General features: G+C 37.0%; 1 protein-coding gene across 1 annotated transcript in view; it reads left to right on the forward strand.

Annotated features, from left to right (window-relative positions):
• LOC141499679 (uncharacterized) overlaps positions 1-24,134 on the forward strand; it is an 84,436-nt gene extending 60,302 nt beyond the window's left edge. The window contains 3 exon segments of the mRNA XM_074202327.1: positions 13,612-13,798; positions 17,352-18,545; positions 18,548-24,134. Of these exon segments, the coding sequence (XP_074058428.1) occupies positions 13,612-13,798; positions 17,352-18,545; positions 18,548-18,714 (1,548 nt within the window). The 3' untranslated portion in view covers positions 18,715-24,134.
• Positions 24,135-24,692: the final 558 nt, after the last annotated feature.

Here is a 24,692-nt window from a genome sequence, read left to right on the forward strand (position 1 = left end):
ATCCTTAAGGAAGAAACATAGAGTATAAGAGATAGCGAGATCAGACAATAAGATATCAGGTTTTTCCCCTAAATTAAAGTCCTTGGTCTTTGTTCAAACTCCACAGTTCTTTCTCTGGATACAGATGGTATTCTTCATCATAGAAAGCCCCAAATAGTCCCTGATTATTGCAATGATGGAATGAGCAAGTCCATCAAGATTGATCATTGCCCCCATGTTGCTGTTAGGGTAGACAGTGTTTTTCTTGTTCTGATCATCTGACTCAGCATCAGTTCATGCAAATCCCTCCAGGCTTCCCTGAATTCCCATCCCTCCTGGTTTCTAATAGAACAATAGTATTCCATCACATACATATACCATAGTTTGTTAAGCCATTCTCCAACTGAAGGACATTCACTTAATTTCCAATTCTTTGCCTCTACAAACAGGCCTGCTATGAATATTTTTGTACAAGTGATATTTTTGCCCTTTTTCAGAATCTCTTCAGGGTATGGGCCCAGTAGTGGTATTGCTGGATCAAAGGGTATGCACATTTTTGTTGCCCTTTGGGCATAATTCCAAATTGCTCTCCAGAAACGTTGGATGAGTTCACAGCTCCACCAACAATGTATTAGTTCAGGAAACACTTCTTGCAGAAGATGGGATTTGAGCTGAGACTTGAAGGATGTCAAAGAAGACAGTAGGCAGAGATAAGTAGGAGGACTAGAGATATATATCTGGGAATCATCCATATAGAGATGACTTTGCATCTGCACCCCACTGAAAGATGATGACAGTTGTCCTGAGAATGCTATTTGAGAGCAAAAAAACAAGGTATGACAGAATGTTATTTTTCTTGTATGAAAACAGTGGTATGGTGGGGTGGCTAGGTGTTACAGTGGATAGAGCACCAGCCCTGGAGTCAGGAGTACCTGAGTTCAAATCTGACTTCAGACACTTAATAATTACCTAGCTGTGTGGCCTTAGGCAAGCCACTTAACCCTGTTTGCCTTGCAAAAACATAAAAAAAAATAGTGGTATGGGAAAATTTGACACAAGGTAATTGGAAGAAATAGACGTAAAGAGAGTAGAAGAGCTGAATAAAAACCAATTGCAGAATTACAGTGGATAGTTGAACACTATTAGGTCAGGATCCAATAGATGTTAAAAAAAAGGAAACGAACATCTGTGAACAAAAGTATTTCCATCAGGCCTTGTTTTGTTAGCTAAGATGGGAAATTTAGTGCATGCCCATCAATTGGGGAATGGATGAATAAAGTGTATATGAATGCAAGAGAATATTATGCTATAAGAAATGTCATTTGGAAGATGATATCAGGAAAAACTGGAGCGACTTAAATTGATAAAAATTTGATTGAGCAGAAGCAGGAGAACATTGCATATAATATTAGCATAATATTGTATACAGATTACCTGGGAATGCCTGGTTTCAGCAATTCAAAATCTTATGTGTTCGTTAGGGTTTTTTTGACAACCCTGGGTGAGGTTGAATTAATCTAGGTTACTAAGCCCCTTCAGTCTAGTCTTACCTCTTACTTCTTTCATAGCACTTCTCTTTACCCCAAAACATACTATTTTTCTCATCTTTCCAATTCAGTTCTATTGTTGTTAGTAAAGTCAATTTAAAGAACTCTTTTACTACTCAGTAGGGCAGGGTTTGTTCATATTTTAAATTGGTTGGTTGGTTCTTGTCCTTCATTATTGAAGAAGACCAAAATGACATCACTATGTTTGAGATGAATGACAGTGCATCTGACTGGCTGATCAGACCAACACAAGCTCGGAATACTCTGTCACAGGTTGGGGTTCGAATAGTCCATGTGGGGGTGGGTACTCCAAACTTATGTATGTCATGTTTCCTTTGAGCTGCTGCAATTTTGCTTTCCTTGTAGAGGGCAGTCCAAACTGGACAGTCCTGTGCCAGTGTCTCCTGTGAATTCAACAATTCTTCAATGAGTCCTTTACGGTGTCTCAGTATTTTTCCTTCTGATCCCCTTGTGAGCACTTGCACTATTTTATTACTCCATAAGATAGGTTTTTTTTGGGAGTTTTTTTTGGCAAGCATGCATCTGGCATTCTAACAATGTATACAACACATCATAGTTGCACTCTCTGTCATAATGTTGTTCCAAGTTAGAACCAGGAAAAATCACAGCATTGGAATTGGAAGATTAGGTTCTGAATCGTGTGTGATCTAAGGGGAATTTCTAAATTGCTCTAGGTCACAGTTTCTTTACCTATCCAATAAAGTGGTTAACCAGATGGACTTGTAGGATCCTTTCTCCATATCCCAGGATTTAGTGATGTCATTTCCCTGTTATAAGAAATGACATAAGGGAAGCAGTGAGTTTATGAATAGAGTCATGGAATTTAAGGACTAGGCTGCCTGAGAGAAAGCACTGAAACATGAGGTATGTGTGTGTGGTGGTGGTGGGGGTTCAGGGAGAGAAGAAACCAGAACTTGAGTTTGAGGAGACCTTGGTTTGTTGGTAACTCAGGTAGAAAGAGAAGGCACTTGAGAGGAAATACCTCTGAGTGGTGAAGAAACCTACGAAATCCTGGTTTTCAGGGATAGTTCTTATGAGGAGCTTATTCATGATGTATGGCAATCAGTCTGATGAAGATGTCTCTGATTTAGGGGCCTAGAAGCTCAATATGAGTCACAAGACATGACAACCCCGAAAGTTGATGATATCAATGGGGGCTTACTTTATAGGAGCATGATTTCTGGAATAAATTATTGAAGATCCTCAAGAGTAGTGGCTAGTGCACTGGGTTTAGTGCAGATTCAGATACTATGTGACCATGAGCAAATTGCTTTCCTCAGTTTTTTTCAACCAAAAAATGAGTCATCAAAGCACCAATTTCACATATTTTATGATATTATTTTAACATTAAATTATTTTAACATTAACTAATGTTAATAGTCCAGTGTCTGTCACATTAAAAGCTTGTAGAAATGCTTATTCCCTTCCATCCTTCTTTGCCCCTTGTTGTTTAGGCCCCTTGTATATTATTGGGTTGAGTTTTTGGAAAGAATATTTACAGAGAATGTTGGAAAGCTAAAGACTCTCTGGAAGAAGAAAACTGGAAAAATAAAAGAAATTCATGAGGATGTACTATTTAAGGGTCAAGTGAAAGGATCTCAGAGATATTGAGTCTAGAGTGGAGAAGCCAAGAGATCATATGCCAATTATTGATATGTGGTGTTGTGGCTGGCATGTGGAGGAGGGTTTGGAAGTATTTGTACCTAAGGAAAAGCAATTACAATAAAAATGGACAGCCTGCAAAGTCAAAGGATATGAAGTCAAAAAAAGAGACTCAGAAATTATTTATTTACTGGAGGATTGGCTGCCTCAGGATGAACAGTTGATTCTTCCACCCTAGAAAACTTTAACCTAAGGAGAGATAACCACTTATTTTCAATGTAGGACTGAGTTTCAGTAATTTGTCTGGCTAAAGGAATGTTGAGGTCTCTTTGAATTTTACCATTCTTTGACATTTTGGTATCCTGTGTTGTCATGTTGAAGCCTTTTGTTCTCATGTGAAGGGAGACATGCTCTCCTATATGAACCTTATAAAATATATCAGAAACTTTATTTTCCAATACCTGAAATCTAAAAACTTGGGTCTGAATCTTATGTGAACTAAGGGAAATTTCTTAATTTCTCCAAGTCACAATTTCTTTTTTCTATCCAAAAAATAGTTGAACAGATGAACTTGTCATATCCTTTCTTTATATCTCATGACCCAGTGATGTCGAGTTTCCCTGCTATAAGAAATGAGTGAAGGTAATCAGTGTGTTCCTGAGCAGAGTCATAGGATTTAAGGCCAAGGCTGCCTAAGTGGGACCACTGACCCATGAAGTAGGGGGCTTCAAATATCCTTGAGAATTCAGCAAATAAAATGTATGGTCACAATATGAAACAGAAGTTTTGCTCTAAACCATCCAGGTATCATGCTAATACCTAATAATTTAAGAATAATTTTCCAAATAAGCCACATGAAATTTTCTTTTGAAAGGGGAGATTTCGAACAGAGACAGAGCAGAAAAAAATATTTCTATAATGGTAGAGGCAAAGTTTCACCTCATTGCCACTGACCTGTTTGCTCTTGGAGCTTTTTCAAACATGATTTTAGTATATTTACTGATCTTACATCAAGAACCTCTAGATCGGTTGTCATTTTAACTACCAGTTTGATGATCCATCAAACTTTAAAAGTCAAAAGAAACAGCTGCTAACTTTCTTTAAATCATATGGTTTTTATATGGTTTTATCCATAAGGTTTATTTGTAAGGTTTATGTTTATATAAAGGTTTTTGTATTTATATTTATATCTATTTATAAGGTTTTTATCTATTCAAAACCATGAGGAGAATGACATTTTAAAAAATGAAGATGATCAGGATCATAGATTTTCCTGTCTCTGTTAGGGGTTCTCCTTTCAATGTTCTCCAAGTCCCTCAATGAGGTGAGTTTGCATGCCAATGCTTTTATTTATTAGCAATTAATTATACCTTTTTCCATTGATCTATATTAATGTGCCCACCAATAAATATAAAGGAACACTAGTACATTAGTGAGGTCCAGAATAAGTTCTACCTTAACTTCATCAAATGTTACATGAGAGAAATGAGAATAAGAACAATTACATGTTCTATTATGCTTTACACTACACTCTCTATTTCTATCTTTCTAGAAATATTATATGAGTGTATTTAAATGATTTTTCTCTATGCATATGTATTCATACACATATATACAAGTCATTGAATCTCTTTTAAGTATGGTTTCCTCAACCATAAATTAAATGTATTCATCTAGCAGATCTGTAAGGAGCCACTTAGCAGTAAATTTTTTTATTTCTATGATTTCTTATTGCTCTAAAATTTGATATACTTCTAACAACTCTATTGATTCATTTATTTTTATCAGAAGTGCACAAACTGGTCATTATTTAGGTTTCCTTTTTCATTTTTAAGAAAAGTCTTCATTTAAACATTGGTTTCACACCCCCCATTTTCTCTAGCCTCCTCATAGAACAAATTTCCCCACATTTTTCAACACATTTGCCTATATCTAGACAATTCATTCCCATGTCTGTCTTATGAAATGAAGGGAACAGAACAGCACAGGACAGAGAAAAGGACCCTGAATAAGGGACTTCTAGAAATTCATTTAAATACTATGTCTAGAAACTTCCTCTTGGGGGGAAAAAGAACTGGGTTCATTAAGTTAATTATTCAGTCTAGGAATAAAAAATATAATAAATAAATCAATAAATAAAAATCACCTTAAAATAAAGAAATGAAAATGGAAGGACCTAAATCAAGCAGTTGTTCACTTATCCTTTATGAATGACTTTGATGGAGAATCCCTGTTGACCATGGGTAGCAATGATACCATAACCCATTAGAGGGATCACAGGTTTGTTTTTTTTTTGAGTTCTTTTGCAAGGCAATGGTTAAGTGGCTTGCCCAAGGCCACATGGCTAGGTAATTATTAAGTGTCTGAGGCCACATTTGAACTCAGGTACTCTTGACTCCAAGGCCAGTGCTCTATCCACTGCGCCACCTAGACGCCCCTTGGGATCACAGTTTTAAAGAAACATTTCATAGATGATAAAACGCCTTAGGAAAGATGTGACAATGCCAAGGCCACACAAGTTACAAGTAGATTTGGGTTTGAATCCCAATCCCATCGTCTTTCCATTTCATAGCACTCACATTATCACCACATGGAACATTGTGTTTCTCAGACATTTGGTGCAAATAATAGTTGAAAAAAATCAAAGTTATTATTACTGTTGTTGTAATTGTTAATAATAATAATAATAATAATAATATCAGTAATAAACTAGCATTTTATAGCTCCTTAAAGTTTGAAAGTTACTTTACAAATATTATTTTATTGTATCCTTACAACAACCCTGGCTGATATATGCCATTATAATATTTTTTTTCAGTTTTTTTTTGCAAGGCAAATGGGGTTAAGTGGCTTGCCCAAGGCCACACCGCTAGGTAATTATTAAGTGTCTGAGGCTAGATTTGAACTTGGGTACTCCTGACTCCAGGGCTGGTGCTCTATCCACTGCACCACCTAGCTGCCCCCATTATAATCTTAATTTTGCAAATTATGAAATTTCCCAGGATCCCAGAGCTAGTTACTATCTGAGACAGGATTTGAACTCAGTCTTTCCTGACTCAAGGACTTTCTTCATTGTGACACCTGGTTTAGACAGTATAAATTTATCGAGCTTGTTTACTTATCTATTCATTTCTCTATCTATTCATTTGTTCATTCATTCCTTTGTTTTATTTTGTTTATTCATCTATGTATTGATTTATTTAGTCATATAGAATTGTTTTCTTTCACATTTTAAAGAAAAGTCATCATATAAACATTGGATTTACCCCCCACCCCCCATTTTCTCTAGCTTCCCCATAGAACAAATTTCCCCACATTTTTTTAATACATTTGCCCATATCTTGAAAATTCTTTTCTACTTCTGTCTTATGAAATGAAGGGAGAAAAACAGCACAGGACAGAGAAAAGGGCCCAGGATAAGGGACTTCATGATTTTCCTGTGTTGCTTATATTAGATTTTCTTTAATAATAGGGATTGGTGGAAGCTGTTAATGGGAATTTTTTCTTTGCAAAGTATGTTAAAAGAATTCTAACCCATCATAAACTAATCACATTTCATTTTCTTTTTCCTTTTCCTTTCTTAGGGTCAACACATATCCTAGAAGCTGAGGGGCATAAAGATGTTTAGAATCATGGTCTTTCCTCTCTCTGCTAGGAGTTCTCCTGGCAATGTTCTTGAGTCCCTCTAGGAGTGAGTTTGCTTCATCAGGACACTGGAGCATTGGAATTATGGATTTCACACCCAATATGGCATTAGGAGAATGTAGAGAGGAGTGAATGGCATTCATTTAAATAAATGAACCTTAATTTTCGATTTGCAATAACAGACAGTTACAATTAAGGCATTTCAAACTACTTTTTAAAAATTCATTATTAGAATGTCAGATGAAACAGATATTTGTTTTCTTTTTTAAACTGCTGGGAAAATTGGAAGCTTGTATGGAAGAAATCTGGCAGATCTATGGAAAGGGAAGTGACCAAGGAGAATGACCTTATGACCAAGGAAGAGATGGAGAACATCATTAAAAACAAACTAGATGATCTTGATTACATTAAATTAAAAAGCTTTTGCACAGACAAAACTACTGTAACCAAGATCAAAAGAAATGTAGTAAATTGGGAAACAATTTTTATGACTAGTGTTTCTGACAAAGGACTCATCTCTAAAATATACAGAGAACTGAGTCAAATTTTTTAAAAAAGACAAGCTGTTCCCCAATTGGCAATTGGTCAAAGGATATGCAAAGGCAATTTACAGATGAGGAAATCAAAGCAATCCATAGTCATATGAAAAATTGCTCTAAATCACTAATTATTAGAGAAATGCAAATTAAAGCATCTCTGAGGTACCACCTCACACCTCTCAGACTGGCCAATATGACCATAAAGGACAATGATCAATGTTGGAAGGGATGTGGGAAATCTGGGACACTAATGCATTGTTGGTGGAGCTGTGAACTCATCCAACCTTTCTGGAGAGCAATTTGGAATTATGCCCAAAAGGCAGCAAAAATGTGCATACCCTTTCATCTATCAATACCATTACTGGGTCTATACCCTGAAGAGATGAAGAAAAAGGGTAAACATCACCTATACAAAAATGTTCATAGCAGCTCTGTGGTGGCAAAGCAATGGAAACTGAGGGAATGCCCATCCATTGGGGAATGACTTAACAAACTGTGGTGTATGTATGTGATGGAAAACTGTTGTTCTATTAGAAACCAGGAGGGATGGGAATTTGGGGAAACCTGGAAGGATTTACATGAGGCTGAGTGTTTCTAAGCAATTGATTAAAAAAACCCGTCTTTGCATGTTTAAAATGCCCGGTTGTTTTTTGTGGTCTAATTTAATATGCATATGGAAAATTAACTTCCAACTCCTATATATATGTAGGAAGAGTTTTATTTTAAACCATACATTTTCCCCCCTCTACACTCACCATGTGATATTCATTTATTAAGCCAACTTACACTCTCTTGTTTGGTATAAGAAATCTGGACAGGTGATCAGGGATGAGAATTCCTATTTTTCCTTTTTTGAACCTCATGAAGAACTCACTCCCTAATCCAGTTTACAAAGAAAAAGGTCAGAAATCTAGAATTGTAAAGAATCTCAGATATAGTTTTGGCCAAATCTCACATTTTAAGTATAAGTAAGCAAAGGCACCAGAAAAATGAGTGACTTGAGTAAAACAGCAGAGGCAAAATTTGAACTGAGCCACTCACTGATGCATATGTATTCCCCAGTTAAATAATATACACTTAGTATTTTGCATTGTTCTTTGTCTTTCTGACTTGGATATACTATCCAGCTCTGACTATTCTTAACATGAGGGAGACCAACTCCAGGAACTTTCCAAATTTTCCATTTATAACATCTTGTGATTTTTCAGTATTGATCTTAAGTCAATCATTAATGTACTTGAAAGCAAAGTTATAGATATTGATGATGGAATGGGACTCTCTCCACGATGGTAAACGATATCCATCATTTTTTTTAGGTTTTTGCAAGGCAAATGGGGTTAAGTGGCTTGCCCAAGGCCACACAGCTAGGTAATTATTAAGTGTCTGAGACCGGATTTAAACCCAGGTACTCCTGACTCCAAGGCTGGTGCTTTATCCACTACACCACCTAGCCGCCCTTTTTTTTTTAAGGTTAATATCCATCATTTTTAAAGAAATGTTTATAAATGCACTCCTCTGTACAAGGTACTTATAATTCTCTGGAGAAGGATATGTCATACTTACAAACTAATACAAAATAATTAGAAATAGGAGAGTACTGTTTAGCAACTGGAAATAGTAGGAAAAGTTTCACTTAAGAGAATTTTTGTTTTTTATTTTCTATTTCTTCACAATGAAGGATTTTTTTCCCCTGAGAAATCATGTGAGATGGCAGAGGGCCTTCTTGTTAAAGAAGAAAACTTTACACCAAGTCCTTCCTCTGACACAAAACAGCTGCATGACACTGATTGGTGGCTTAGAATCTTAGTGACTTGAAGCAGAATCCAGGAGAGTTGGCAATCTGCAACTAGTGGAGGAAATTTCCCTTCTAGATTCCACAAGAATTAAATGTGATATATTGGCTGGAGTTGGGAAATATACCAAACGATAATATTTTCAGTTTGTCCTTTGTAGGAACCTTTCTGAGTCATTCATATGAAAAGTCTAAAGAACAGAAATATGTCACTCTGTTGTAATCAAAACCATTAGGCATTTAGGTGACGGTACCAGGGGTTGGAATTTTGAGTCTACTTCTTATGAACATATTGAGTACATTCTACTTGAAGCATGTGCAGGAATTTGATTTTCCATTTGCTTACGCTGTCCTAAAAAAACCCTTTTGATTGGTTGCTGACCCAGAATTAAATATGAATACAAAAAATGAACTCGGTTTGTTGGCACAATTAGATTCATTTTCCTTCTTAGCTGCATATGAGTGAGGAGATCAAATGGTTATAGGTCTTGGATAATGAGAGGCCTCAGGACCTTTCATTCTGAGAACCACAATGAAAATGGTGAGCCCAGAACCTCCTACACAGGGTTGTATCTGGGATGACTGTCTCTTTTTTAAAAATTGTCTTTCCTTTGCTTTAGGTCTCTGTGAGATTTTAGAGGGATGGAGTTTCAGGGACAGGAGTCCATGTCAGAAGATAAGTCTAGTGGGTTATCAGTGAGGTGCATGACTCTACTTTGAAGTGACTCCAAGGAATCCAATATCAATTGTCATGCAAAATGGGGCCAAAGCCAAATTTGTGGGGGTGAATGCTTGTGGCAACCATGAGTTGTTACTCTACTAAAAGTGAAGGTCTTCATGTAGACAATTCTGTTAAGAGAAAAAAAATGTTGGGGAAAAAACCAAAAACCCAACAACACCCAAATCAGCTATTTGAGGTGATTATCCCCTTTGTTTTTATTTTGGTAAAAGAGCAAGTCAAATTCATTACAATATTTGAGTAGATGTACGTTGGCAAAATCATGAATTCCACTGAGGCAGTCTTGTATGTTGGAAAGTCTTGGATTTTAGCTAAAAAATTCTTCCTTTGAATGGCAAGTCTGTTAGTTATTAGATGTGTGATCTTGCTCAATTCACTTCACCTACTTCTATTTTAATTTCTTCAAAATGAAGGAGGTAGTTTTGATCCAATAGTCTCTAATGATTTACCTAGGCCTACATTCGTAATCAAATGTTCACTTCTTTTTAATAGATAATAAAAGTCCTAGTATCGTTCATTTGAGAAAAGAACACTTCCATGAAATTCTAAAGTAAGAGGTAGTCAAGTGTATGAAGTTCAAGACAAAGGGCAAGAAAGAGGGCTTAGTCTACTATTGTAAGCTGGGATTTCTATTGTGTATGTGTTAGGAAAAAATGCTTTCTTAGGTCTCTTCCAATGCTCCAAATCTGTTGTTTAATTAAAAGTAGAATTTATGGATCCTTTTTGAAATATATTTTTACTTTGGTGAAATGGTGCGAACATCATAGCCACACCTGGTCCTGATTTACTTTTTTTTATGTTTTTGTAAGGCAGTGGGGTTAAGTGGTTTGCCCAAGACCACAAAGTTGGGTAATTATTAAGTGTTTGAGTCCGGATTTGAACTCAGGTACTCCTGACTCCAGGGCCAGTGCTCTGTGCACTGTGCCACCTAGCCACCCCTCCCCATTTACTTTTTAGGGGGTACAGTTGACCATAGTGATTTACCTTTTCCTTGAGACATGTATACAGCTAATTTTAGACCCAATTCCTTAAGTAAGTCTAAATTACTTAAGTAATATGCACCCAAGTGATATTAAAGTATAACCTTTAGATGTCATATTTAATACCTTAATCTGAATAGTCAATCATAGGAAATGAAGTTTAGAAATGAATTAGAGTCCCTGCCCTAGAAACAGGAGGAATGGAGTTCAAATTCAGCCTCAGATGCTTGATAGTTTGTAGTTGTATGACCCTGAGAAAGTCACTTAACCCTGCTGGTCTCACATCCAGTGCCATCTCAAGGCTTCTTGATTAATATTTGACCACTGGTCCCAGATGGCTGTAGAGGAGGAAGTCAGGCTACTGATTTGGTATAGCACCCTCTCAGTCAAATCCAATTCCATTGTTTTTCATGACATCCCCTTCCTGATGTCTTCTTAGAGAAAAAAGTAAAGACAAAAAAATGACAACAATTTTCCCATGTAAAGGGATTTTCTTTAGCAAATATTAAAATAATCTTGTCATGTGATAAGGAGCTGAAAAGGAGAAGAATGTTTTTGATTTATGTGAGATAAGGTAGATAGTTCTTTAAAACTGTACAGTTTTTTAAAATTCTATTTTATTTTGTCTTTTTAATTAGATGTTATAAACATTTTTCCACTATCATCCACATGCATATTTGTGTTACATAATTTTCTTCCCCATTCCATCCCTATTTCCCTCCCCTCATCAATGAACAATCTAGTGAACATTGTACATGTAGATGTGTATTTAAGATATTTACATATTAGTCATTTTCTATATGAGGAATTATGTTTGTTCTTGTCCTTTATTTTCAAAGAAGTCCATGAGATCAGGGAGGTGATGCCATGACAAGCCCATGAATTGCATTTGAATGAGAGGGGTATGATGCTAAGTCACCAGTCCCACTTTCTCCTCCAGATTCATCTGGCTCTAAGCTCATGGCCTATATTGTGAATTGTTGGGAGCCAGGGTCTCTAAGCTGTTTGACACAGTCGCAGCAAGAAGACTCAAGGCAGGGGTGGCTAGGTGGCACAATGGATAAAGCACAGGCCCTGGAGTCAGGAGTACCTGGGTTCAAATCCTGTCTCAGACACTTAATAATTACCTAGCTGTGTGGCCTTGGGCAAGCCACTTAATCCCCTTTGCCTTACAAAAAAAAAAAAGACTCAAGGCAGTCACACTGCCTGATGGAACAACATTTTCTTCTTCAATATATATATGTGTATATATATATATATATATATATATATATATATATCTGGATTTCATGCATACCAATATTTATAGGTTTATTGTTGATTGCAATATATACTCACCCTAATACTGAAATGAGTATAAAGGAAAGATTTCAGAAAAATTCCTGGAATAAAACAAATTGTAAACTCTGTCCAAATTTAACAGGACTGCCTCTCTCTGAGGCATACAAAAGGCTTCAACATTATGAAATCTCTGGAAAACCCAACACTGGGAATTCCAAGGAGATGCCAGAATATATACAGGGAAAACAGATGTAAGATGGGTTAGATAGAATTCCAGGGAAATTAATAGTTCCCCCCCTCCTTACCATACACAGGAATATATGAAAAAGATGGTGAGAAAAGAGTTAGTAAAGGTGACTGATATGTGAACTCCAGTAGCCTTAGTTTCATGGGAAAGAATAAAAAAGTCACAGAAACTGTGGCTTCTACGAACTAGGCCAGGAAGAAAAATTGGTTATTGTAAGAGTTAACAGATGGGTGGACAAGCATAAAGACCCTCACTACAGACTGTTAAGGAAGTGTATCGAAAAACATTACCTACACAAAAAATATTAAAAACTTTCCATTAAAAGAATTGCTTAATTAATAACTTTAAATGAATTAACAATTATACAATGTAATAAATAAGGCAACAGACAGGTTGAGGTCATCGTAGTCCGAATGGGGATGGGAAATCAATTAACTATATGATTATTAATTAAACTTGTAATCACATGATTAAAACTTGTAACCATATGAACTATATGATTGTTGATGAAAATTGTAACCAGGGAAATGATCTTAGCTTGCTTGCTTGAAACATGCATGATTCTGAAACTATAAAAATAAATCCAAGCAGCTGACAGTCAGTCAACCTGCTCCTGCCTTTGCCCCCCTTGTGGACTCAACTCATTTCACTGACTCTATCCCACCTGTCAGGTTCCGAGAACCCTGGGGAGGCTGGACCCCCACAGTGAATATCATGAAAATGTCATGAGAATGCCTGTGTTACAGGTGTAGTGGATGTTTGTTGTTGGGATCCAATGGGCTTATTTGTCCAATTGTTGATAAAGTAAACTATCCTTAGGATATAAGTTAGTGCCATTTTAAACTGATTCTCTCCATGTAAGATTAAATTTTGGCTTTTTTGGGGGCGGGGATAAATACTAAATGAGTTTAGGTTCTGCCAGTGTTGGGAAGGGAAAATAAACATATGTGAGTATATAAGGTGCTTATGCATCTTTGTTTTTTTGGTTTAGTTCTTTCAGAATAAGAGATCAGACTTGAAATGGAGAAGAATATTGGAAAACTAAGCCTATCTGTGAAAGAAACTCACAAGCAAAGCATCATGAATGACAGTGCCTGTGAATTCATGTGGAGAGAATTAGGCATCACACATGAGAGAATGTCAAGGGGAGAGAAGGCTCATGATTTTAATCAATGTGGAAAGGCTTTTTCAATGAAGGATACTCTTTTTTTTTTGAAAGATACTCTTATTAATCATCAGGGAATTCACACCGGAGAGAAACTCCTTAAATATCATCAATGTGGAAAGGCTTTTACATGCAACTCACATTTTACTACACATCAAAGGATCCACACTGAAGAGAAACCTTATGAATGCAATCAATGTGAAAAGGCTTTTACATGGAAGGAGAGTCAGAGAATTCACACTGGAGAGAAACCTTATGAATGTGATCTGAGCTTCCTAAACAAGCATCTGTTAAAAGACAACTTGATGTTCTCAAAAACACAATGTCTTCAGAATAATGAAAAAAACCAGTAGTATTATGGCAACTGGAGGAAAACACTTGAATAAGAGAAGAAACCAGAGTTTACACAATGGAGTAAGATATCAGGGAAATTGGGGGGATTTTATGCTTCTCACAGGCCACTTATGAGCACCTTTTCAGCCTACAATGAGACCACTGCAGGTGACAATCAAGAGCCTTCTCTTCAATATGACTTGCATTCTGTCCCCTGATTGTTGTGACTCAATGATCACGTTGATGACAAAGGGATTCCAATACACTTGATGCAGAGCACAAACTTGTGTAAAAAGAAAAGCAGTCACTACTTTGTTGGTAAGGGTTTTTGCAATTTCCTATTAAAAAGCTTCCCTTGTGTGATCCTTGATAATTTTGGAAAGTCAAAGCAGACTTCATTGACTGTTGGAGAACATTGTTTGGGCTAATGGTACAAGCTTTTCGCCTGTTCACCTAAAGTTAAAAGTTATCAAGTAAATGAAAACTTTTCTAGGGACTTTGAAAGAATTTAAGAAGATGGAATCTCTTGGGGCAGCTAGGTGGCTCACTGGATAGAGCACTGGCCCTGGAGTCAGGAGCACCTGAGTTCAAATTTGACTTGAGACATTTAATAATTTCCTAGCTGTGTGACTTTGGGCAAGTCCCTTAACTTCATTGCCTTGTCAAAAAGAAAGAAGATACAATCTCTGTTTTTCTAACTCTGGTCAAGTTGGTAGGCAGACAAGACAAATAAGTGAAATGGAAATCTTGTTTTTTTAGTCTCCAGAAATTGCTAATATTATCAGTTAAGGTCTGAATTTTTCTCTTTATTAAGAAAAGTGGTAGGTAGTAAGATGTCATTGACTTTTCCTATTCTTCTTGCATTCATAATACATTCTGGGGATCTGCTTGTTGTCAGCACTTCCCAACTGGAGTGATCCACAGGGAGGTCTACTCACTTGTTTCATGGTTTGAATTCAGCATGATCTAAATTTGATTCTTTTAGTTGAGTTTCAGTAGGTTGTTACTGGATTCTCTCACTGTCTACTTACAGATTCTGTCTTTAAAGGTTTTGACCTGCTGGTGCCTCTGGCTCCCCTTGCTAAAGAGTTGAAGTTTTTTTTTTCAAGGCAATGGGGTTAAGTGGCTTGCCCAAGGCCACACAGCTAGGTAATTATTAAGTGTCTGAGCCCAGATCTGAACTTAGGTACTCCTGACTCCAGGGCCGGGGCTCTACCCACTGTACCACCTAGCCACCCCTAAGAGTTGAAGTTTTTGAACCCTCTTCCTTGCTCAGTACAAAACTACCACCCTCTCTTTCTCATAACCCCTCTTTTCCATACTAGGACTGTAGTTAGATAATAGGTGACAGAATTGTGAGCTCATCCCCATTCCTTCTCCCAGTGCTGGTTCAAGGGTCATCTGAGATGTCCTTTTGCTCTGGTATTACTTATTCAGTCATAGAAGTCTTCATATCCCTGGTCATAGAAATGTGCCCCCAACACTCCCATGGCTGCTGATACCTCTGCCACTGGGTTTCCTTCTTGGCCAGTCCCTATTCCTGTCTACATAGACTTTGCTCTTTATCATCCTTAAAGCTGTGATAGGTGCAAAAAAAAATGACTAATTGTAATGTTCTTCTTTCCTGATTAGAATTTGCGCTCGTACATTCTCTAGAATCTTGTTAAGGTTTTTAAGGTAAGTAAGTCAGAGTCAGAGTGGGTGTGCTGGTTAAAAATGTTAAAAATCTACTTAGCTGGGTGGCTAGGTGGCACAGTGGATAAAGCACCGGCCCTGGAGTCAGGAGTACGTAGGTTCAAATCTGGTCTCAGACACTTAATAATTACCTAGCTGTGTGGCCTTGGGCAAGCCACTTAATCCCATTTGCTTTGCAAAAACTAAAAAAAAAAATCTACATAGTTATTTTTAATCTAACTTTGAACAGCTGCTTTTTGGGATTTTGCTAATCTCTAGGTTTAGGGAAAAAATCACTTTAACGAGATGCCAGTGGAAAGACTTCTTTTTGAGCACACAAATTGGAATTGATCAGGAAATAATGATAAAAATCTCGAATTGATATTGGAAAGGGGCTATTAAAAAAAAAAAAAAGAACCGTATTCTAAAAGAACTACCCACATGGTAAAGTGATCTTGCCTGAAGCCCTTGTTGGTCATGAGGTCAGTATCCTGAGAGACAGCTCATTATCTACTACCTTCTTCCAGAACATATACTTCACTTACCCCAGGGACACACAGCTCAGGGAAAGAATGCCAGCTTGTCATGATTCACAAATTTCAGGCTGTTTTGTTTTCTGATTCCCAGTCCAGAGTCTGCCTGAGAAAAGGATCTCTAGGAATTCACCTCTTAGTCAGTTCATTTCACTGAACAATTTTCTCCTGAGAAGTTGGTATCTTAATTTCATGGCTATACTCACCATCTACAAAGATCTTTAAGCCCAAGGATATAAAATCTGAAACTACTTCCATATTCTTCTCCCTCTGTTTGTCAGAATGTAATGAGTCCAATTGCCAATATTTCAGTTTTTTTATTATTAATCTTCAAAGCAGTTTTTCCACTTTCTTCTTTTACCCTCATCCAGAGGCCCCTTAATTTCCCCTTCACTTTCTGGCATTAGAGTGGTACCATCTACACCTCTGAGATGTTGATATTACTCTCAGCTTCCTGAATTCAAGACCTTGATTCCTACAATCTGACAGTTTACATGATGCACTTTGCATGTATGGCATATAAAGTGACAAGATGCAGTCATGTCAAACTCCTTTTCTAACTTCTAATCAGCTGTTCAAAGTTCAGTACTGCTTGCTTCATGGCCCTCATACATCTTTGTTCAGGAGACAAGTAAAAATATTTGTTGCTGCAGTTTCTTTGAGGATTTGTCACATATTATTGGGATGCACATAGTCCAGGCCTATAGAGCAAAAATAGAGTTTCTATCTGGAACTCCCTTGATTTCTCATTAATTCAACAAATGTTCACAATTTGGTCTCTACTTCTATCATTTTGAAAACCAACCTGTTCTTCCAGTAAGTCTTGGTTCACATATTGCTGAAACCTCCTTGCACAATCTTAAGCAGAACTTTACAGACATTCATGTTATCTCTACTGTTCTTGAAGAGATCTCTTGTCTTTCCCATTCTATTGTTTAGTGTTCTGGTTTTTTTTTTTTTTTTTGGCATTTATCATTTAAGGTTCTATCTTTCCTCTCTTTTCTCTGGAATTCTGCATCCAGTTGAGTATATTTTCCCATTTTTCCTTTCCCTTTCCTTTTCTTTTCTTTCTTAGCTATTTCCAGGGTCACATCAGATAGCCCTATTTCTTTCTGGTTCTTTTTTCTCTTTGGAATATTTCTTTTTTGTTGTTGCTGCTTCCTCTGTAGTATTGTGGACCTCTGTCCATATTCTTCTGGAAAATCTGATCAGTTAAGTGTTTATATCACAGTCATATGCTTATTGAGAAGGCATTTTATTTAGGTGATACATAGGTGGTGTTATGGTTTCCAATTTTTACAAGTCCAATCTTGGGAGTTGTAAGAGAATTCATACTGAAGAGAAAGTTTATGAATGTAATCAATGTGGAAAGGGTTTTATCCGGAAATCATATCTTACTGAACATCAGAGAATCCACACTGGAGAGAAATCTTATGAATGTAATCAGTGTGGAAAGGCTTTTTCATAGAAGTGTAGTCTTATTAAACATCAGACAATCCGCACTGGAGAGAAACCTTATGAATGTAATCAATTTGGAAAGGTTTTTATGGGGAAATCATATCTTACTGAACATCAGAGAATTCACAGTAGAGAGAAACCTTATGAATGTAATCATTGTGGAAAGGCTTTTTCAATGAAGAATACTCTTATTAAACATCAGCAAGTCTACACTGGAGAGAAACTCCTTAAATGTAATCAGTGTGTAAAGGCTTTTATGTACAAGTTACATCTTACTGTACATCAGAGGGTCCATACTGGTGAGAAACTCCTTAAATGTAATCCATGTGGAAAGGCTTTTATGGACAAATTACATCTTACTGCACATCAGAGGATCCACACTGGAGAGAAACCTTATGAATGTAATCAATGTGGAAAGGCTTTTTCATTGAAGTCCACTCTTAGGAGATATAAGAGAATCCACACTGAAGAGAAACGTCATAAATGTAATCAACGTGGAAAAGCTTTTGCCCAAAGGTATCGTCTTATTGAACATCAGAGAATTCACACTGGAGAGAAAACTTATGAATGTAATAATTGTGGAAAGGCTTTTGCAATGAAGGATACTCTTATTAAACATCAGTGGGTCCATACTGGAGAGAAACTCCTTAAATTTAATCAATGTGGAGAGGCTTTTACGAATAAGTCATATCTTACTGCACATCAGAGGTTCCACACTGGAGAGAAACCTTATTAATGTAATCAGTGTGCAAAGGCTTTTTCATGGAAGTGTGCTCTTATTAAACATCAGACAATCCACAGTGGAGAGAAACCTTATGAATGCAATCAGTGTGGAAAGGCTTTTTCATTGAAGGAGGCTCTTAGGAAACATCAGCGAATCCACACTGGAGAGCAACCTTATGAATGTAGTCAATGTGGAAAGTCTTTTTCAATGAAATATACTCTTATTAAAGATCAGAGAGTCCACTCTGGAGAGAATCTCCTTAAATGTAATCAATGTGGAAAATTTTTATGAGGAAGTCACATCTTACTGCACATCAGTGGATCCACACTGGAGAGAAACTTTTTGAATGCAATCAATGTGGAAAGGCTTTTACAAGGGAGTCATATCTTACTACACATCAGAGGGTACATACTGGAGAGGAATGTTATGAATTTGACCTGAGTTTCCCAAACTAGCATTGTGATAAAAGACAGCTTGACATTCTCAAAAACACAATCTCTTCAGAATAAGAAAAAAAAATGGTAGTATAATGGCACCTGGAGGTAAATACTTGAATAAGAGAAGAAACCAGTTTGCACAATGGAGTATGATTTCAGGGAAATTCAGGGGAATTTTATATCTCCCACAGGCCACTTATGAGTACATTTTCGGCCTACATTGAGACCACTGCACATGTCAATCAAGAACTTTCTCTTCAATATGACTTGTATTCTGTCCCCTGATTGTTGTGACTCAATGATCATTGTGTTGACAAATGAATTCCAATACACTTGAGGCAGAGCAGAACACATGTGGAAAAAGAAAAGCAGTCATTACTTTGTTGGTAAGGGCCTTTGCAATTTCCTACTGAAAAGCTTCCCTTTCATGATCCTTAATAATTTTGGAAAGTCAAAACAGGCTTTATTGATTCTTGAAGAACAGTGTTTGGGCTAATGGTACAAGCAAAGTGATTTTTTCCTTTGGCCTGTTCACCTAAAGCTAAAAGTTACCAAGGGAATGAAACCTTTTCTAGGGAGTTTGAAAGAATTTAACAAGATGAAGTCTCTTGGGGCGGCTAGGTGGCTCACTAGATAGAGCCCCAGCCCTGGAGTCAGGAGGACCTGAGTTCAAATTTGACTTCAGAACTTTAATAATTTTCCAGCTGTGTGACTTTGGGCAAGTCATTTAACCCAAGAAAGTCTCTGTTTTTCTAATTTTGGTCAAGGTGGTAGGCAGACAAGACACAAACAAGTGAAATGGACATCTTTTACAATCTCCAGAAATGGATAATATTGTAAACTATAAGTTCTGCATTTGTCCCTTTATTAAGAAATGTGGTAGTAAGATTTCATTGACTTTTCCTATTCTTCTATTTTCAAAACTCATTCTGGGGTTCTTCATGTTGTCAGCATTTCCCAAGTGGAGTGATTCAGACAGAGGTCTGCTCACTCCTTTGCAAGTCCCTGATTTAAATTTGATTCTTTTAGTTGAGTTTCAGTAGGTTGCTACTGGATTCTCTCACTGTTTTCCTACTTACAGATTCTGTCTTCAAAGGAATTGACCTGTTATCTCCTCTGGCTCCCCTTTGACCTTAGTTGGCTAGATCATTTCATGCTGGTTCATTCACAGAGTTGAGGTGGAAACTTCCTCGACATCTTATTCCAGTGCACATTGATAAAGTGTCTTAAGTTTTTGAATCTTTTTCCTTGCTCGGTACAAAACTGCCCCCAATGGGTAAAATATATAGGAATTAAAAATCCAAAGTGCAAAGAGTGAAAAGGTAAGAGAAATGAAAATATTGAAAGTGTAAACTGTTTAGTACCATGGACAAAGCATTTCCAGTCTCTTTGGTCTGTACTGTTTGTATTCTATTCTCAGCTTCCAGGTTTTTGGTCAGTTCTGAGTTCCTGGACTGAGATAGGAATTCATTTAGTTTCCAGCTTTGATTTGAGTGTCAGTTGTTGTCTGTAGTAACTTTAAATCAAATTTCTCTTTCTATCTCTTGTTTTTGGGCCTTCTTGTTCATCTATGGAAAAGCTGATGATTTAATTTGCCTTATTTTATGTTGTACTACTTTGCTGTATACCAAAGCCCGCTCACATAAGTAATGTTAGATCTAAAGAATTGGGAAAATGACAATTACTCATGGTTTGATTGAGCTAAAGACAATTCTACCCAAATTAAAGTACTTATTTAGTCCTGTATCAATGAAACTACAAAATAACAAGTTAACTAAGCTAGAAAAAATAGAAATGAAATTCATTTGGAGCAACAAAAGTTGAAGGATTAGAAGGGAAGTGATGGGAAAAAATGATGGAAAAAATGCAAAGGAAGGTAACCTAGTTCTACCAATCAAAAGGTGTACTATAAATAGTAGTCATCAGAATTGCCTGGTTATGGTCAAGAAATAGTGATGGATCAATGGATGAGGATCAATTTTAAAAAAAACCCGCAGTAGTAAATGACTCAAATAATCTAGTGTGACAAAGCAAAAGACAACATCTGGAAGAAGAACTATCTGACAAAATTGTTGTGAAAACTGGAAAATAGTGTGGCACAAAATAGGTAGAGACCCACATCTCACACCCTATACCATCATAATTTCAAAATGAGTTCAAGATTTAGACATAAAGGCATTTACTATATTGGCCAATTAACAGGTCAGGAATCACTCCATCTCTCAGTTTATGTAAAGGGGAGAAATTTGTGATCAAGGAAGAAAGAGTACATTATAAATTGCAAAATGGATGATTTTGACTATTAAATTTAAAATGTTTTTATAGTAATAATACCAATTCTGTCAAAGTAAGAAGGAAAATATCGGGGAAACAATTTTTACACTTTGTAGTTCTGATAAAATTCTCATTTCTAAACTATATAGAAAATCGCATCAAATTTGTAAGATAAAAAACTCATTCTTCAATGGATCCAGGTTGGGGTTGGGTCGGATCGGAAATTAGGGTTTAGGGTTAGGGTTTATGGTTAGGATTCAGGGTTAGGGTTAGGGTCGGCGTGGATCAGCTTAGGGTTAGGGTTAGGTTTAGGGTTACTCCTTCAATCAAATTCTCTTGCATGTCATGGAACTCCTTTCTCTAGTTTCTGTCTGTCTTTCTAGTGTCTGTTTCTGTCATTCCACACTCCTCAGTTTTATACCAAGGGTGGAACAAATCTCACAGAATCTGAGCATTGGCATGGGATTGTGGAAGGTCATTATGGTGTGGGAAGAGCTCTCCTGAGGTAGTAACAAGGCTAAGAAGAAGATATCACTGGATTGCTGGGATATTAATGTATAATCAACTCCTTAGTCCCAGATTCTTCTATTACAGAGAGCTCCTGGAGTTTCAGTGACTCACTCATGCACAATGTCTATATTGTGTCATATTCAAGGATATTTTGCATGTAATGATCATGCTAGCAATGACTATAATAATAACTAGATTCGGGGTTGCTCCTACTCTGTGCTAGTCCTTGGTGTCAGAGCTTTGCAGATATCTCTTTTGATCCTTCTCCCTAGGAGATATGTGCTTCTATAACTCCCATTTTTCAACTGGGGAAGCTGCTGAGGTAGTGGCAGTTAAGTGACTTGCCTGGGAAAATCGCATAGCCAGTCCATGTCTGAAGTTGGATTTGAACTCATGTCTTCCTGGCTCCAGCTGTTTCCTCTCTGTGAGGAATGACTAGTTATACAAAATTTGATTTCTTCTTATTTTATGATTGTGATGAATAATGCTGAATTTTTAGCAGAAATCAGAAGTTTTTCAAAGGGCACTTGAAGGAGTCAAATAATGTATACATTATTTTGAAATGCATACATACCTTTTTGTGAGAAAAATAATTTCATTGAAGGCATGCATATATCATATTTACACATATAAATGCTGCCATGTTTAGATTCCTGTCTCTATTTGTACATGCACAATATATATGTATGTCTACACATGCATGAGGATTCACTGTGAGGTATATACATGTGCACACACCTATTCATATGAATATACATTGACCCAGAATCCTTCTGGGTTCAAGACCTTCTCCACAGAATTGCATCCCCAAGTAAATACAGCAAGGCTTTCAGAGTTTCATGATAACATCCTTCCAATGACCTCGCAGGTCTGGGTCAGAGTGAGGTCATTATATGGAACCACTGCCTGTTCAAGAAGGGCCTATGTAGAGAAGACTTTGTAGAGGCAGGAGAAGTGGTCTGAAGACTAAATGGTTTATTTTTATAGTCTCTTTTCTCAGAATCTAGGTAAAGGGACCAAGGGAACAGAAGAAGAAGAGGAAGGAGGAAAGAAAAGTAGAATGAGACAGGGCAGATGAGATCTTGGCCCTTCTTCACTACAAAAGCAGCACCTAGCCAACCCTAGGAGAGAAACCCTATTGGAGAGAGAGATACTTGCAGCAATGATCTGGGAAGTAGCTTACTAGCTAAAAAAACCAAACGAGGGTCCTATTTCCTCTTCTGAATATTGATCCTTAGGCAGGGAAGATGAGAGATACTCAGATATGAAGCCTGATCAGCCTGGGGTTATTTTTCACCTATGGCTGCCTCTTTATTGATGTGATCCCATCTAGGCAACATGACTGAGGGCTCTCTGCTTGCAATTACAAACCCTACATGATTGATGTCTACAACATTATGAACTAGGAAAAAAGATAGCATCCATTTTACAGCTGATGTGGACAGCACTATAAACTAGGAAAAGAGTTGACATCCACATCTGTAATCTGGAGGCTGGAGAGAGAAGTTCCAATAAAGTACCAAAGGAAGGCAGTTCATGAATAGGATGTTATGAAGAAGAAAGTAGAATGAGACGGGGCAGAAGAGGAGATCCTGTCCTGAAGAGATCATGAAAAGGTAAAAAGATGACTTATACTAAAATATTCATAGCAGGTCTATTTGTGGTGGCAAAGAATTGGAAATTGAGTGAATGTTCATCAATTGGGGAATGGCTGTGCAAATTATGGTATAAGTATGTTATAAGACATTATTCTATTAGAAACCAGGGATGGGAATTCAGAGAAACCTGGAGGGATTTGCCTGAATTGATGCTGAGCGAGATGAGCTGAACCAGAACATTGTACGATCTAGCAGCAATGTGGGGTTGATGATGAACCTTAATGAACTTGCTCATTTCAACAGTGCAACAATCAGGGACAATTTGGGGGTATCTGCAATGGAGTTCTTTCTGTGTATCCAGAGAAAGAATTGTGGAGTTTGAAGAAAGGCTACCTTTAATTCAAAAAATGTATTTTATATAATCTTGCTTTCTCTTATTTTTTTTTTTCCCTTAAGAAATGGTTTCTCTCTGAACACATTCAATTTAGCTCAAAGTATATCATGGAAACAATGTAAAACCTAACAGACTGCCTTCTGTGGGGGTTGGGGAGAAGTAGGTAAAATTAGGGAAAACTGCAAAATTCAGAAATAAGCAAATTTATTTTAAACATCCAAAAAGGAAATAAGAATCCATTCATACAATTACAAGAAAGGAATCAGGAGGGATGGGATTTCAGAGAAGCATGGAAAGACTTGCCTGAACTGATGGTGAGTGAGATGAGCAGAACCAGAAGCACACTGTATACCCCAACAGCAAAATGGGGGTGGTGATTAACCTTAATGGACTTGCTCATTCCATCAGTGCAATAATCACAGGCAATTTGGGGCTATCTGCAATGGAGAATTCCATCTGTATCCAGAGATAGTACTGTGGAGTTTAAAGACCAAAGACTATTACCTTCAATTTTTTTAAGTTGTCATATGTACCACATAACTTTGCTATCTCTAATGTTATATTTTTTCCTCAAGGCTATGAGTTTAATCTCAACACATTCAATTTTGATCCATGTGTAGCATAGAAACAATGTAAAGATTATCAGACTGCCTTCTGTGGGAGGGGAGGAAGGGGGGAGGGAAGGGGGAAGGAAGGGAGAGTGGGGAAAATGTGTAAAATTCAAAACCTTACCAAAAACTGATAGGTAGAAATTATTATTTTATATAATTGGAAAACAAATAATATATATATATATATATATATATATATATGTATATATGTAAATAATAAGAAAGAGGAGATCCTGGCTATTCTGCTGTCCCTTCTTCATTCCTGAAGCAGCCCCCTAACCAACTCTAAGAGAGAGAGCCTACTGAAGAGAGATGCTGGCACTATTGATCTGGGAATAATCTGTCCGGCTGAAAAACACCTGAGGGTCTTATTTCCTCCTCTGGATATTGATCCTAATGTTGAGTCTGAGGAACCTGGGGTCATACTTTCATATGTAACTGCTTCTCTTAGTGATGTGATCCCAGGTAGGCACACATGACCTAGGGCTCTCTTCTTGCTTTTACAAATTTTGCACAATTTGTTTTTGTCTTTGTGTGTGTGTGTGTGTGTGTGTGTGTGTGTAACACTATATACTAGGAAAAAAGATAATATCCACATTTGTGATCCAG

The sequence above is a fragment of the Macrotis lagotis genome, chromosome X (genome assembly GCF_037893015.1).
Source record: "Macrotis lagotis isolate mMagLag1 chromosome X, bilby.v1.9.chrom.fasta, whole genome shotgun sequence".
Lineage (NCBI taxonomy): Eukaryota > Metazoa > Chordata > Mammalia > Peramelemorphia > Peramelidae > Macrotis > Macrotis lagotis.